Raw genomic sequence first — 15,292 nt, 5'->3', positions numbered from 1 at the left:
ACCTGGCTCCAACAAACCTTAGAACAAGAAAGCTGGTTTAGTCTTGATACACTCAGAGACTGGTTTGCAGACTTATTCTCTTGGATGCCTAGTGGAATCCACTCAATCCTAAGAGACATCCTTAAATTAGTCCTCACTGTTCTTCTTTCAGTTATAATAATATACATACAAGCAAAAGTTATTATATGTTCTATAACCAAGAGCTGTACAGGTCTGAACACAACCAGCAAATCGAGAAGGAGATGCTGATGATCATTATTGCACAAAAAGACACTAGAGAACATTTCCTTAATCAGGGCAAACAGCTTCGTTCCACAGTGTCCCCTCGTTGACCCTGTCCATCAGGGAATAGCCAGATGAGAGATAACCCCCTGTTACCCCAATTCCACAAAGTTGTGGAATAAAATTTTGACAGTAGAGAAATTATAATGGTGGAAGGGAGGCTTGGCATGACTAGCTCCATTTTGCTTCTGACCCCCTGCAATAATATCCTTTAGGTTAAAAGCTTCTGCTTAGCTCTGCATGTAGGGCCAGCTAATTATAGGAAGAATTTAGTTTGTAGTTCAACCTTAGAAGAAAGATGATAACCATCCCTTTCCCAAAACTAATTCCCAGGGAGGTAAGGAAAGCATGCACACAAGCTAACAGTGCCATGTTAAAGATTTATACGAACATCGCGACCTGACCCGCAGCCTCCAAAGTTAACTGACCAAGAACAAAGACGTTTTACAACCTCCCCAGACCCTTGCTGATGCCCTCTTGCAATCCCCTCCCCCTTTTCTCTCTTCCCTTAATGTAAAAAGGAGGCTGAAGTTCCTACTAACTTAAGATGGTTCTTGGGACACTAGTCTGCCATCTTCTCCATTAGCTGGCTCTCCAAATAAAAGTTGCTTTCCCTGCCCCAACACCTCTTCTCTCAACTTATTGGCTGTCCAAGCAGCAAGTGGTACAAGCTTGGACTCAGTTACCCTTACTGCTGCTGAGAAGACGGAGAAATGTAGCCATGGTTAGAACCATGCTAGTTTTGAACTCCAGGTACATTTTACCATTGAAACAATACCAATGTGGCTGAAATAGTGATAACATTAATCCATACTGGATATATTTTTGATGTTGTTAAACACTTTTAGGCTGGTTGGGAATACTAACCATTATTGTTTCCCTGAGAAATATGTTTTGGGTTCCCAACATCTGATTGAAAAGAGTCTTTTGGAATGTTCGGCTTGTATGCCTGGGCATATCTTCCTGCCTGTTGAGAGAAGTGAGGCAGGTTAAGCTTTGTGAGCGTGGGGATCTTCATTGACTTTGTTCACCACTTGATTCCCACTGACCTGCACAATATTTGGCACATAGAATACAATCAGAAATTATTTCTTCAATGATGGAATGAATAAACTCTAAGGGGTTTGGAAGAGAGGAAGACATCATCATCCTACCCCAACTGTCAACTCAAGCTAGACACGTATATTTTTAAAATAAAACAATAAGCTACCTCACGTAGAAAGTATTTTTTCTTGAAATATGCTAAAAGGTTCTCAAAAAGAAGTGTATGATATTCAAAACCTTTGCATTTTCAGTATGTACACAATGAGTTTGATAGTTTATCAATGAAAAGACTTATAAGTCCAATTTCTTTCTACATGTTCTTGGTCATCATTTAAAAAATTTTCTAACTACATCTGATTTCCTCCTCTCAGAATTCTTCTTGTTAGCTTTCTAGAGACTGCCTTATCTTACAGTGTTTTCTCCGATACAGACTGCTTTGTTTTCTCCCAAACTCATGATTATTAAATCTTGTTTGTTTCCACAGTAACCCATGCCCCAGTTGGCCACAGTGGCTAGCACAGGTGTGGGTAAGCCTGTAAGGTACTGTGCAAGCAGCGTGATCAACAAGAAGGCTTAAACTTGAACCTTCAACCACAGATGGATCACTTGAGGTCAGGAGTTCGAGATCAGCAACGAGTAACAGTGAGCAACAGTGAGACCCCGTCTCTACTAAAACTAGAAAAATTAGCTGAGTGTTGTGGCATGCACCTGTAATCCCAGCTACTCAGGAGGCTGAGGCAGAACAATTGCTTGATCCCAGGAGTTTGAGGTTGCTGTGAGCTAAGCTGGTGCCACGGCACTCTAGCCAGGTGACAGAACAAGAGTCTCAAAAAAAAAAAGAAAAAAAAAATTGAATCTTCAACCACAGATCTAGAACAGCCTTAGTTGTAAAGAAAAGGTCAGAACCAAGCAACTCAAGAGACCAGGACTACAAAATGGCTAAGCGACATAATTTTCCTACAAGTCCAGACAGTTTGAAGCAATTAAAAATCACAATTGATTCCATAAGCAGAAATCAGCTCAAGAGAGATGGAGACACTGCATGGGCTAGACAGGGCTGTAATACTGGAAAACTGCAACCTTCATCCACACAGGCTCAGGCTCTTTGACCCTCATCATACTGGTGGCTTTGTTCACAGTGCCCTGTAACCATTCAATTGTATCCAACTGTGACGCTATCTCCTTACGGTATGTTTTGTAACTTTTAGAAGGCTGAGTGGGAGATAATTCTTCCCATTTTCCTGAGGATATTGGTGAGACATAGAGTCCTTTCAAGTGACTCTAAAAATTAGCCATGTCATAAATAATAATTGTTTTCAAAGTAAATATACTGTTAAAATTCCTAAATGAAATAGACATTCCTTAACAGCTGGGAATGTGGTACCTGTAATCCCTTTTTAGCTACAATTAGTTCTTTAGCTTTTGAGGCTTAAAATAACGTTCCCACAGATGTTTTTGGAATATTGGCTCCAACACATACTTGGTGTATGACCTTGGGCAAGTCACTTATCTTGCTCCTGGATGTGTAAAATGAGGAATAAACAATATCTACATTATAGGAATGCTATGAAGAATAAATTAATGCTTGTATCATGAAGCTTGGAATATGGTTAGAACTCAATGATACTGATTATCATGAAGATGATAAATAATGAAATTCACTTTTGTTTGGAAAGAGATAACCACGAAAATCAATGACCAGGCATCTAAGACAAAAACCACTGGTGGTAGAGGCCTGCTAAAATCCATTCCTGTAGCTCCAAAAAACAAAAAGATGGAAAATTCTTTAACTGACAAATCCTGATTTCAAAAATATTCCAGTAACCTTATGCTCAACTTGTTTTGCCCAAGAAGCTTAGCAATGGAAAAGGATGCTAACAACTTGAGGGGTTCATTTCCACCACTAGTGAGTAAGCTAAGAGCCTGGCAGCCACTTTCTGCTATCAAAACAACAACTGGCAAAAGCATCATTGAATTATAATGATAATTGGAGGCTTTGAAGATAGGGTCATTAAGTTCCTGTTTGAGCCATAAATAGCAAAATATAATGGATCTCCATTAAATATGGAAAACAATCTCTTATGAGTACCCGAGCACCTAAAAGACATCTAGAGAACTTACTAACCTGCCAGTGTTATTTCAGAAGGAACAAACAAAAGCAAGGAAATGATCATGTGTTCTTGGGGTCATCACACCTGGCCAGGGTATATAAAGGGCCCAGAGCAGCAGGAGGACATCACACCTGAGCACACCCAGCTCCTCTCAACAGCCCAGCCCAGCCCAGCCCCACACACCACCATGACCGGCTCCTGCTGTGGCCCCAGCTTCTCCTCCCTGAGCTGCGGAGGAGGCTGCTTCCAGCCCAGGCCCGACCCCTGCTGCTGCCGCCCAGTGTCCTGCCAGACCACCGTGTGCCGCCCAGTGACCTTCGTGCCCCGCTGCACGCGCCCCATCTGTGAGCCCTGCCGCCGCCCCGTGTGCTGTGACCCCTGTGGCCTGCAGGAGGGCTGCTGCCGGCCCATCTCCTGCTGCCCCACGTCGTGCACGGCCGTGGTCTGCCGCCCCTGCTGCTGGGCCACCAGCAGCTGCCAGCCTGTCCTTGTGCAGTCCCCCTGCTGCCGGCCCCCCTGCTGCCAGCCGGCCCCCTGCCGCACCACCTGCAGGACCTCCCCCTGCTGCTGAGCAACTCCTTATCACTGAGAGTCCCCAGGAAATGTCAAGGTCCCTCCTGCTTCCCTGCAGGGCTTCATGGCAGAATAACATGCATTTTCTTGAGAAGCCCATTTCCTATCTCTTCAAACTGGCTCACACTGTGCATTGAAGACACCTTTGCGACCAACTACTGGCAAAGAATCTCCTCTCCTCTTAGGTCCCCAGTCTAACTCCTATATCATGTTGTCTGTTTTCCAATAAACTTAATACTCCTAGCATAGATACCATGGTCTTCGTGGTCTTTCCTCTTGATGGTCTGTCTCTTTGAGTCAGAGTTATTCAAAGCAAGATGCATAATTATTCTCTTAAATCATTCTCTGAAATATCCCAAGTCTGAGTAGTTTCTTATACTCATTGTAAATGGCCTTTGTGGAGCACAGTAGATGAGTGAGGAAGATGACAGTATCTTCATGACTTTAGAGTCACTTGTGTCCAGAATTCCAGGCACCGATCAGATACCTGAGAAATGTCCCACAGCAAGGAACACATGAAGAGGCTGCCTCTAGGTTGACACTTTTACTCCCAGGCCTATGGTGTGTTTACAGATCTGACACTCGGCGGCACCTCACAGAAAGCCCAGCACATCAGAGGTGGAAGGAGCCTTAGGTGTTAGCTGGCCAATCACCTCTGTTTTTGAAGTCAGAGAAAAACAAGTAACGAAAGATTAAATAATTACTAACTAACATAATTATAATCACAGATGTTCAGAAAAGACCCCGGAGAATACAAGTTTCCTGATGGTAGACCTTTAAGTAAAACACTTCCTCTCAGTGTTCTTTTGTGCCTGTCCTTATCTGTTTGTGCTGCTATTAATGTAACAAAATACCGGAGACTGGGTGATTTATAAAGAACAGAGGTTTATTTCTTACAATTCTAGAGGCTGGGAAGTCCAAGGTTGAGGCGCTTGCATCTGGCAAGGGACTTCTTGTTTTGTCATTTGATGGCAAAAGGCAGAAGGGAAGAGAATGAGAGAGAGAGAGAGGGAGGAGGAAGGGGGCTGAATCTTTTTATCAGGACCCCACTCCCGTGGTAACCACCCCACTCCATGGTAACAGCATTAGTCCTTGAGGGCTCTGCCCTCATGACCTAATCCCCTCTGAAACGTCCCACCTCCCAACACTGTTGCATTGGGGACTAAGTTTCCAGCACATTCAACCCTTTGCAGTGCCCAAGTACAACTGCTACTTCAGATAATGCATTTCCTTTTCTGTGTTTGAGAACTGATATTTAGAATGTTATTTACAAAGCGAAATTTTGTGAGTAGTAAATCCACCCTGGCTCTCAGAAATTGCATATTCATGGCATTTTCCAAGCAAATTAATCACCCATTGTCAATTTACATGTATTTATTGAACATCTACTATGAATGAGGCATTGAGTTAACCCCTCTGTGGGAATACAAAGGAATGAAACAGCCCCTGCTTCAAAGAAGTTATAATCTATTTAGGGTGATGAGGTATAAAGAAGAAAAAAGTCAAATACATACTATAAGCAATATAAATATAAAAGAAATAACAAAAATAGTTAAAAATAGGTGAAGATAGTAAACCTGTTAGGAAATATCATGTAATTGTTCATGGCGTATACTTAAAGTTTAAAAAAAAAAAGGTAAATTGTAAAATATAAAACTATTTTGTGAGAAAAAAAGGTGTTTTTTGGGGTCTATGTGTGTTTGTGCCTAAAAAAAAAACTGGAAAATTATGCAAGAAAATCTAATAGTAACTGGGGATAATATTTGCTTTTTTACTTTAGATTAGTCTTAATTATATAGTTTAAATAAGCATTTATTTTATTTTTAATAAAATAAAATGTCTAAAAGCCATAACTATTTTATGGGAAATATAGTTAAATCTTTCTCATCATTATGCTCTGCTTTTAAAAACTTACCTATCAAATTCTAAATGGATTTAAAGCATATAAATTAGCAGCTCTTTGTATTGCTAAAGACATCTCTTTTTAATTGAAGCACATACCCCTATGTTATATGTAATGGACTTCTCTGATATCTTTAAAATGTGATCAAATTATTAAACACTGAATTTATATTTTAATATTTTAGGATCATCTCAATTGCATAAAATGAGGTACACATTTGATACATTCCAAATTAAGGATTTTTTTTAACTGCTAGCTATTTTAGATTATATGTACAATTGTTTTTCTCCATTTGTACAGACAACCAAGAATTAAGAACATAAGACAATATTTTTCACATTAAAATGTGTCCATAATGTTACTGTTGGATGATGATGTTAAGCAAAATACGTTATCATCACTAGGAATCTGTCTAAATTTGTTTTAAGCCTTATGTTAAGGATGTTTCTCTAAGACCCCACTCTGCATTGCATGGGCTATGGGGTTCTCAGTAGGGCTCATGCCATTACTCCCAATCCCGACAGATGCACCTCTTCTGGGCTCAGTGACAGCCCGACCCCCCTTAACAGAGATCAGTACTCAATGAGCTGAAGTTCTATATCTTCCTTCCAGCGTTTTTATTTTATTTCACACTATTCATGAAACACGCCACTGAATAATTTTATTTAATGTGTATTCTTTGGTGACTGAGCAGAAAACTGGCAATTTGCCCTGTTGAATATGTTGGTCTTTGTTCTAAATTTAAAAATTTAGAATTTACAAGGCACCCACATAACATAACCTTTTAAAATGTATCTGTTTATTTAATAAGCACAAGACACTGCCAGACACTGTTCTTGGTGCTTAACGAATATTAGCTCATTTAATCCTCTCAACAACCCTGATACATACTATTATGTACTATTATTATGGCTGAGCTTTCAATGAGTGCTGTCCGGTTTCAGGATAAGTGGAATCAGAAACTAGGACGTGACTTGCCACCAGTGTCACACTGCAGAGCTGTGCTCTCACACCTCTGTGGCAGGAACAACTGAAGTGTGACTCATATGTGCTCTGCCTGAAAATGAAGTTTGGCTGTGGGGTGGGGATAGGTGTGCTAGCGTGAATGAACACTAGGAGAGTTTGCTGAGTGACTCGCAGACTATCTTTGTGGACCTTTATGAAGGGAAGAGACAAATCTCTTTGGATTGACTTTGGGCCAGAAGTACAGTAGAGAAATCAGTCCTGGTCACTTCGTGTTTTTTATGTGTCTTCTCGAGAGGCTTCCATTGCACAAAATGTGGTCATCACAAAGACTCCACGGCAGCATGAAAACCAATTCTGAGATGACGTGTACTGAAAAGAGCAGAATACACGATTTTGTAATCTAGGGTCTGGTTACCACTTTGAAAAATATCCCATGTCTATGAATAAAGGAATGAATGTGAAACATGAAAGAATCAAAGGTCTTTAGAGATGAAACTGTGCCCGATTTCTCTCTCCTCTGTTTCCTTAATTGTGACTATGTGCTAAGTCAATCTACGTTCCTTTTAAAGTTTTATTTTTTTTTTAACATGAACAATTTTTTTTTCCTTTTTTTTATTTTTTATTTCAGCTTATTATGGGGGTATAAAAGTTCAGGTTATATATATTGCCCATGTCCCGCCCATCCCCCTGAGTCAGAGCTTCAAGCGTGTCCATTCCCCAGACAGTGCGCCTGGCACTCACCATGTTTTGAAATTATGTTTGAAATTCCATTTGTGGTGCTTTAGATCTTGGGGCCCAAGGCACATTCTTTTGAATGATGGGAATGCTCCTAAGGTGATTCCAACACCGTGGGGTGAATAGAGGGGTAAAGCTGGAAAGTAACGAGGCTGTTCCCCACCCACCACCACCCTGCAGTTCCTAAATTGCCCCTGGCAACACTTCCTGGAGAAGCACGTCCATGACATTTTTAGCAATGCTACAGCAGAACAACCATGCCGCCTCCCAATGCGCCTCCCCCAAACAGAGCACTGTATGCATTTGCAATGTTGGTTGAAAAAAACCTACATCTTGTCACTGGATAGTCACTGCACCCATGCCAAGGTATATTAAGAAAAACTTCCCATTACACAACTCTCCATTACATACACAAGAAAGGCAAGTGTAAAAAAATGTCACATTTCAGAGATAAAAATCAGCATTCTATGACCAGAAAGGCCAGAGTTAGCCTGAAATAAAGAAAACAAAAAGTGCAAGGCAGTCTTGGATGTTTTATTTCAGTACTTACCTGGTTTACAAAAATAAATGTTTGCCTTCCCTATGCAAGTATATGAGCTGCTGTCCCACCCAGGGCATATCTGTTCTACTATATCAAGTGATAAATGTATTCCCAAGGAAGCCACATGGAAGGACGTGTCTAACATCTGTCTGATTCACATGAGCTGCCTCCAGGAGAGGGGTCAGGCCAGGCTCTAGTCATAGCAGCGTAACATAGTCATGCTCCTCTCTGTTTAGTTTCTTTTAAACACTGACGTTCTTTTAGGATCACTGTGTCCAGATTTAATCCAGGGCTATCTATTCAAAACAAACATCAAAAGCTGCTATCATCTCAAATAACCATGAGTTCTTAGATTTTCAGGATGAACACATTGAATACATCCATACATAGAGATGCAAGGAGAGTTCTTTAATGAGATAATGAGTATGTCACAAGCAACCATTAGTCAAAACAAAATTCTATTTAATTGCCCAAAAGATAAACAAGAGGGGTCATCACACCTGGCCAGGGTATATAAAGGGCCCAGAGCAGCAGGAGGACATCACACCTGAGCACACCCAGCTCCTCTCAACAGCCCAGCCCAGCCCAGCCCCACACACCACCATGACCGGCTCCTGCTGTGGCCCCAGCTTCTCCTCCCTGAGCTGCGGAGGAGGCTGCTTCCAGCCCAGGCCCGACCCCTGCTGCTGCCGCCCAGTGTCCTGCCAGACCACCGTGTGCCGCCCAGTGACCTTCGTGCCCCGCTGCACGCGCCCCATCTGTGAGCCCTGCCGCCGCCCCGTGTGCTGTGACCCCTGCGGCCTGCAGGAGGGCTGCTGCCGGCCCATCGCCTGCTGCCCCACGTCGTGCACGGCCGTGGTCTGCCGCCCCTGCTGCTGGGCCACCAGCAGCTGCCAGCCTGTCCTTGTGCAGTCCCCCTGCTGCCGGCCCCCCTGCTGCCAGCCGGCCCCCTGCCGCACCACCTGCAGGACCTCCCCCTGCTGCTGAGACCCTCACCGACTGCCTGCAGCAAGCAACCAATCTTCTGAGAAAGTGACACTCCCATTTCTCTACCCACCACACCTCCTGTCCTGAGCCATCAAGACCCTAATCAACCAGCCTGTGCACGGAGACCCAGGCTCATCTGTTAAGACTTGGGCTGTTCCCAAGTCCTTGTAACAGAAGTAATTTCCTTCTTCCCATCTTTGAGCTTAGATCTTGTGGCATGGTTATTTTCTAATAAACTTCTCTTCTTTGGCCTTGCAAACACAGTTTTGGTTTTATTTACTCCTTCTAAGGTTTTACATTAAATCTATTGATTGCATTTTTTATTTTTTTAAGAATCGACACATAAGTGTGCACAGTAACCACTATTCTACTCTCTGCTTCCGTGAGATCAACTTCTTTAGATTTCACATAGGAGGTATTTGTCTTTCTGTGTCTGGCATATTTCACTTAACATAATGTCCTCCAGATTCATCCACGCTGCCACGAATGACAGGATTTATTTTTTCAATAATATTCCATTGTGTGTACACACACACACACACACACACACACACACTACCTTTCCTTTATTCATCTATTGATGGACATTTAGGTTGTCCCATATTTTGGCTATTGTGAAGAATGTTGAAATAGACATGAGAGTACAGATATCTCTTCAATAAACTGATCTCATGTCCTTTGGATATATACCTAAGAGTGGGATCGCTGGATCATACAGAGGTTCTTTTTCAAATTTTTTGAGGCCTCCATACTCTTTTCTGTAATGAATGTGCTAATTTACATTCCCACCAACAATGTACACGTGTTCCCCTTTCTCCACATCCATGCCAGCATTTGTTATTTTTCATCTTTTTGGTAATAGTCATCCTAACTAAGGTGAGGTGATATCTTGCTGTGCTTTTGATTTGCCTTTCCCTGAGGCTTACAGATGAATTTGGGTTGAACCTTAAATGATAGAGAGAGGAAAGGGAAACATCTCATTGGAGATGCAGCAAGAACAAGTGTGGCGAGTGCAAGAAGCACAGGAGTCCAATTTATTAAAAGGCTGGTACGAGATAATGTTGTAAAGTTAGGTTGATCCAGAGCCCAGTTGAGGAGTTTAGACTTAATCCGATAGGCAATAGGGAGCCACAGGAGGCTTTGGAGCCTGAGAGTGCCTGATCAGGGCTATGCTCTAGAAAATGAATCTAGGGGCTGGTGTGGGATGGACTGAGAAGCAAAGTGACTGTAAATTTTTGAAATCTCCATAGGACTGAAGAGGTAAGGGGACTGTGTTAGGGTGACACAACAGTCCTGGGAGGGGAGAGGAAAGAAGAGTCAGAAGGCGATGAACAGGACCCACCACCCGACCTCCAGGGAAAGGAGAGGCAAAGTTGATGGTGGTTGAGACCATGAAGCCCAGTGCGTTAGAGAAGGCACTGACACACCATCGGACTGGGAAATCAGGAGAAGGAAGCAGTTTGGGGGGAAATGAATCTACCGTGCTGAGTTTGGAATTGCCTAATTGGCCCCGGGAGAGAACACAAGATGGGAGATATAGCCTTTAGAGGATATAATAAAAATATTGACATCCTGGAATAGAAGAGGGCATTGAAGGACAGACTAGAGGGAGGGAAGAGAAGAGACATAAAAGCAGAATCTGGAGGAAAAGCTGGCCTCTGGAAGAGAAGCCACTGAGGAAGACCATGGTGAGGAAGGATAGCCACGTGGTGCAAACACATGAGGAAGAGTTCAAGAAGCATCTGGCATGTGCTAAGCACTTGCTGCATACATGGTCACTTCCAGCAGAGAATTCAAGGGGACTGAAGACTGAGAAAAAGCTGCTTATTTCCGGAAACCATGCTCATGGATTGGAAGAATTAATGTTAAAATGTCTATACCACCTAGAGCAATCTATAGGCACATTTTTGTGTCCTCTTCCAATTTCTTTCATTAGGTTTTTTTGTTTGTTCTTATAGAGACAGTGTCTGGTTCTGTCACCCAGGCTGCAATGCAGTGGTGCAATCATAGCTCACTACAACCTGGAACTCCTGGGCTCAAGCTATCCTCCTGCTTTAGCCTCCAAAATAGCTGGGACTACAGGCACATTTTTAAAAGTTTTTTGTAGAGTTGGGTTCTCACTATGCTGTCCAGGCTGGTCTTGAATTCCTGGCCTAAAGCCATCCTTCCACTCCCAAAGTGCTGGGATTACAGGTGTGAGCCACTGCACTTGGCCACTTTCATTAGTGTTTCATAGGTTTCCTTGTAGACATCTTTCCTTTCTTTGGTTAAGTTTAGTCTTTCCTAGGTATTTCTTTGTATCTATTGTGGCTGAACAAGATGATTTACTAAGTTTTTGATCTCTAATATTCAATGATTACATACAACCATTTTTCAACTTCATACCTACAGTCATGGTTACCATATCATGTGAACATCTTTACTAAAACTAGCATGAATCACATTCTAATGTAATTCTATTGCTGTAGGAACAAATACTACCGCCTCAAAAAAGCTAGCCATGTACTTCTACTCATGATTGGAGAGGAGGAATAAACCTACCACAAGTAGCAATCACATATTTTTTGATCACCACTTTTTTTCATTTCATCTCATATAACCCTAAACTCCCACTGGAAAATCACATTGTTTCTTTTGACAATCACTAGGAATTGTTTTAACTTTTATTTTGCTAAAATTTATCCTATATGGTTTGCATTTACTATAACTATTGAACCATATTTGATCACCCATTTCCTAACCTGCTTTACAAAGTAAATAAAAGTATTTTCTAACTCCTGCTTTTTCTTTTATTGGTTCCTCTTCCTAAATTCAGTTGTCATGCTCTTTGGTGTGACAGTTCATAGAAGACATGGTGTAGTAATATAAAATGACATAAATTAAAGGTAAATCCTGCCTTTGAGAAATTAAATACTATCTAGAATAATTCAGATAGCAGTGATTTTTATCTTTCATAGAGAAGTATAAATTTCACTTAAAATATTTTGTGATTTTTTTTCCAATTACTACATATGAATTTTAGACTCTCTTTTAAGATAAATTGGAATGGAACAGGTTTTGTTTCATATATCTTCCTTAGCGATAAATGTGTCCTCAAGTATAAATGTCTGAAGTTCAGGATAGATCATAGAAATTGGACATACTCAATTTCTGGAGACCTATGAATTTCTATGAATATGAAGTTTATTACAGGTCCTATCTGGCTGATTGTGCAGACTGTAATCTTATTAATCTAAATGAAGGACAGTCATGGTTAATAATTCTTTTCTAGAGACTTGAAGTTTGGTGGCTATGACCCCAAAATCACATCATCTTATAGATGAGAGTCACTGTCAGGTGATACAACCACAAGCACAAAACTGAGGCTGAGGCTCAAGTGGAAATTACAGCATTGTTTGGAAACAAAGCATTAACATTTCTACCAAGGTCAAACATCAGTGAGTATTAGCTGAGCAATAAGGAAAAACCAATTTGAAGATACATTTAAAATAACTCAGCATTTGTACAATCAGAGGGCTCTAAAAAAGCTAGTTTAAAGAGTAACAAGATAAAAATGTTGTCCATCACAAACAGAGGAACTGGCCAAGGCTTATAAAAGGCCCGGCCGAGGTAGAATAAGCAGTCATAACTCAGAAACTCCTTGGAGCAACCCAGCCCCACTCCTGACACCATGGCCTGCTGCTCCACCAGCTTCTGCGGATTTCCCAGCTTCTCCACCAGTGGCACCTGTGGCTCCAGCTGCTACCAGCCAACCTGCTGCCAAACCAACCGCTGCCAGCCAAGCTGCTGCCAGACCAGCTCCTGTGGCACTGGCTGTGGCCAAGAGGTTGGCTGTGGAGCCGTGAGCTCCCGCACCAGGTGGTGCCGCCCTGACTGCCGCGTGGAGGGCACCTTCCTGCCCGCCTCCTGCGTGGTGAGCTGCACACCCCCATCCTGCTGCCAGCTGCACCATGCCCAGGCCTCCTGCTGCCGCCCATCCTACTGTGGACAGTCCAGCTGCCGCCCACTCTGCTGCTGCGAGCCCACCTGCTGTGAGCCCACCTGTTGAAAACCTCCTTCTGATGGGAATCCTGAGAAGATGGCACCTCAGCGATAACCAATGTAGAGCCCCAACAAACTTCTGAACTCCAGTACCTGTAACCCCGCTTGCAGCCTCTTGTCACACAACTACACAATTTCCCTAGGACATAAGTTCATTTACAAAGAAAGGCCAAAAATCTTTCACTGATCTGGACACCAGTGGAAGTCCTATGATGTGAAAAGGGTTACGTTATATTTTACTATAAATATTTCAACAGTTCATTGGGACTTGGATTTAATAAAATTTTTTTATCTCTTCAATGATGAAGTTGTTAGAATTTTCTTTTCTTTGCAATTTGCTAAGAATATTGGGGTACTGAGATTTTTCAAAATCTCAATATGGCATGACACTATGGTTTTTCTTTATTTTTTAATAATGATATTTAAAAGTGGTTTTCCTTTGTTTTGCCATTAAATAGTCCAATATTTTGTGGCCAAAATATATGATTAAAAGAACAGAAGGGCTTAGGCCCTGAAACACACAAACACACACACACACACACACACACACACACACACACACACACACACACACACACAAAATGCCAAGTTGCCAATCAGGAGAGAAGAGATAGATCTTAGATCTTGCTACTTGGTTTAGGATAAAAGTTGGGGGTGAGAAGAGGTCCTTGGAGTTTATGTGTTGTCCAGTTGAGGTCACTAGGATGGGAGCCCAGAACAGAAGCACAGAAGCCCTAGGCAAGAATGGTGTGTTCATTTGACTGGTACACCAATTATGTCTTAGTTCTTACGAATCTAGGTGAGGTATTGCAACTGGATTAGAGAACTAGTAAAATAGAGATGAATGAATGAGGAGAACCCCCAAAACTTGTAACTAGAAAATCAGAACAATGGCATCTTAAAGCAAAATCATTCTGAACATCTGTGTTAAACAAAAGTCAAATGGTACTGGAATGGTCTGGACCCCATAACTTAAATGAAGTAATAAAAACCAAAGACGGTAACTAATAAGCAAATGTGGTATATACATACAATGGAATGCTATTCAGTCTTTAAAAAGAAGGGAATTTTGTCACGTACTACAACATGGATAAACTTGGAGAACATCATATTGAGTGAAATAAAATAAACTTTATTTTCTTAATTTACTTAGGGGAAGTAAGAGAATGCTTGGATTAGTCTTCATTCTGTGGAAGAGGAGTAGGATTCTCAAATAATATGTCATACCTTAAATTTTGCACTGAGGAAGATGTTGAAAACAGTGCCAGAAACAGAAATCTGATATGCAACGCCACTGTCTTCAGTACCTTAATCAATAATGTGTGTGTGTGTGTTACATTTTCTTTATCCATTCATTCAATGATGAGCACTCAGGTTGCTTCCATATCTTGGCTGTTGGGAGTAATGCTACAATGAACATGGAAGTACAGATGTCTCTTCAGAATACTGATTTACTTTCCTTCAAATATATACACAGAAATAGGATTTCTGGATTATATGGCAATTCTATTTTTAATTTTTTGAGGAACTTTCATATTGTTTTCCATAAAGGCTATACTAATTTACATTGTCACCAACAGTGTACCAGGATTCCCTTTTCTCCACATCCTCCCCAACACTTTGTTATTTTTTGCCTTTTTGATAATAACCATTCTAACAGGTATGAGATGATACCTCATTACTGTTTTAATTTGCATTCTCAATTGGTGATTTTGAGCATTTTTCATACACCTGTTGGCCATTTGTATGTCTTCTCTTGAGAAATGTCTATTCAGATCCATTGCCCATTTTTAAATTAGGTTATTTGTTTTCTTACTACAGGTTTTGAATTGTTTGAGTTTCTTACATGATTTGGATATCAACTCCTCCTCAGATATATGGTTTGCAAATATTTTCTCCCATTCTGTAGGTTGTCTCTTCACTTTATTGATTGTTTTATTGGCTGTGCAGAAGCTTCTTAGTTTGTTGTAATCCCATTTGTCTATTTTTGCTTATTTTGCCAGTGCTTTTGAGTTCATGTCCAAAAACTCATTGCCCAGATAAATGTCATGGAGCTTTTCCATGTTTTATCCATATATTTATTTATGTTTTCTTCTAGTAGTTTTATCA

General features: G+C 41.3%; 3 protein-coding genes across 3 annotated transcripts; all 3 read left to right on the top strand.

Annotated features, from left to right (window-relative positions):
- The first annotated feature begins 3,624 nt into the window (after positions 1-3,624).
- Positions 3,625-4,008, top strand: LOC123621181 (keratin, high-sulfur matrix protein, IIIA3-like). The gene has a single exon (XM_045527017.1). The coding sequence runs from the start codon at positions 3,625-3,627 to the stop codon at positions 4,006-4,008; it is 384 nt and encodes a 127-aa protein (XP_045382973.1).
- Positions 4,009-8,758: 4,750 nt separating this feature from the next.
- LOC123621180 (keratin, high-sulfur matrix protein, IIIA3-like) lies at positions 8,759-9,142 on the top strand. The gene has a single exon (XM_045527016.1). The coding sequence runs from the start codon at positions 8,759-8,761 to the stop codon at positions 9,140-9,142; it is 384 nt and encodes a 127-aa protein (XP_045382972.1).
- A 3,670-nt stretch (positions 9,143-12,812) lies between these two features.
- LOC123620895 (keratin-associated protein 1-3-like) lies at positions 12,813-13,190 on the top strand. Its single transcript, XM_045526466.1, has one exon. The coding sequence runs from the start codon at positions 12,813-12,815 to the stop codon at positions 13,188-13,190; it is 378 nt and encodes a 125-aa protein (XP_045382422.1).
- Positions 13,191-15,292: the final 2,102 nt, after the last annotated feature.

Source organism: Lemur catta, chromosome 15, assembly GCF_020740605.2.
Source record: "Lemur catta isolate mLemCat1 chromosome 15, mLemCat1.pri, whole genome shotgun sequence".
NCBI classification, from domain to species: Eukaryota; Metazoa; Chordata; class Mammalia; order Primates; family Lemuridae; genus Lemur; species Lemur catta.
This window is presented reverse-complemented; position numbering and strand designations above follow the sequence as displayed.

Excerpts from the sequence above, each read along its gene's own strand:
- LOC123621180 (XM_045527016.1), top strand. The coding sequence starts at position 8,759 with ATGACCGGCTCCTGCTGTGGCCCCAGCTTCTCCTCCCTGAGCTGCGGA.
- LOC123620895 (XM_045526466.1), top strand. The coding sequence starts at position 12,813 with ATGGCCTGCTGCTCCACCAGCTTCTGCGGATTTCCCAGCTTCTCCACC.
- LOC123621181 (XM_045527017.1), top strand. The coding sequence starts at position 3,625 with ATGACCGGCTCCTGCTGTGGCCCCAGCTTCTCCTCCCTGAGCTGCGGA.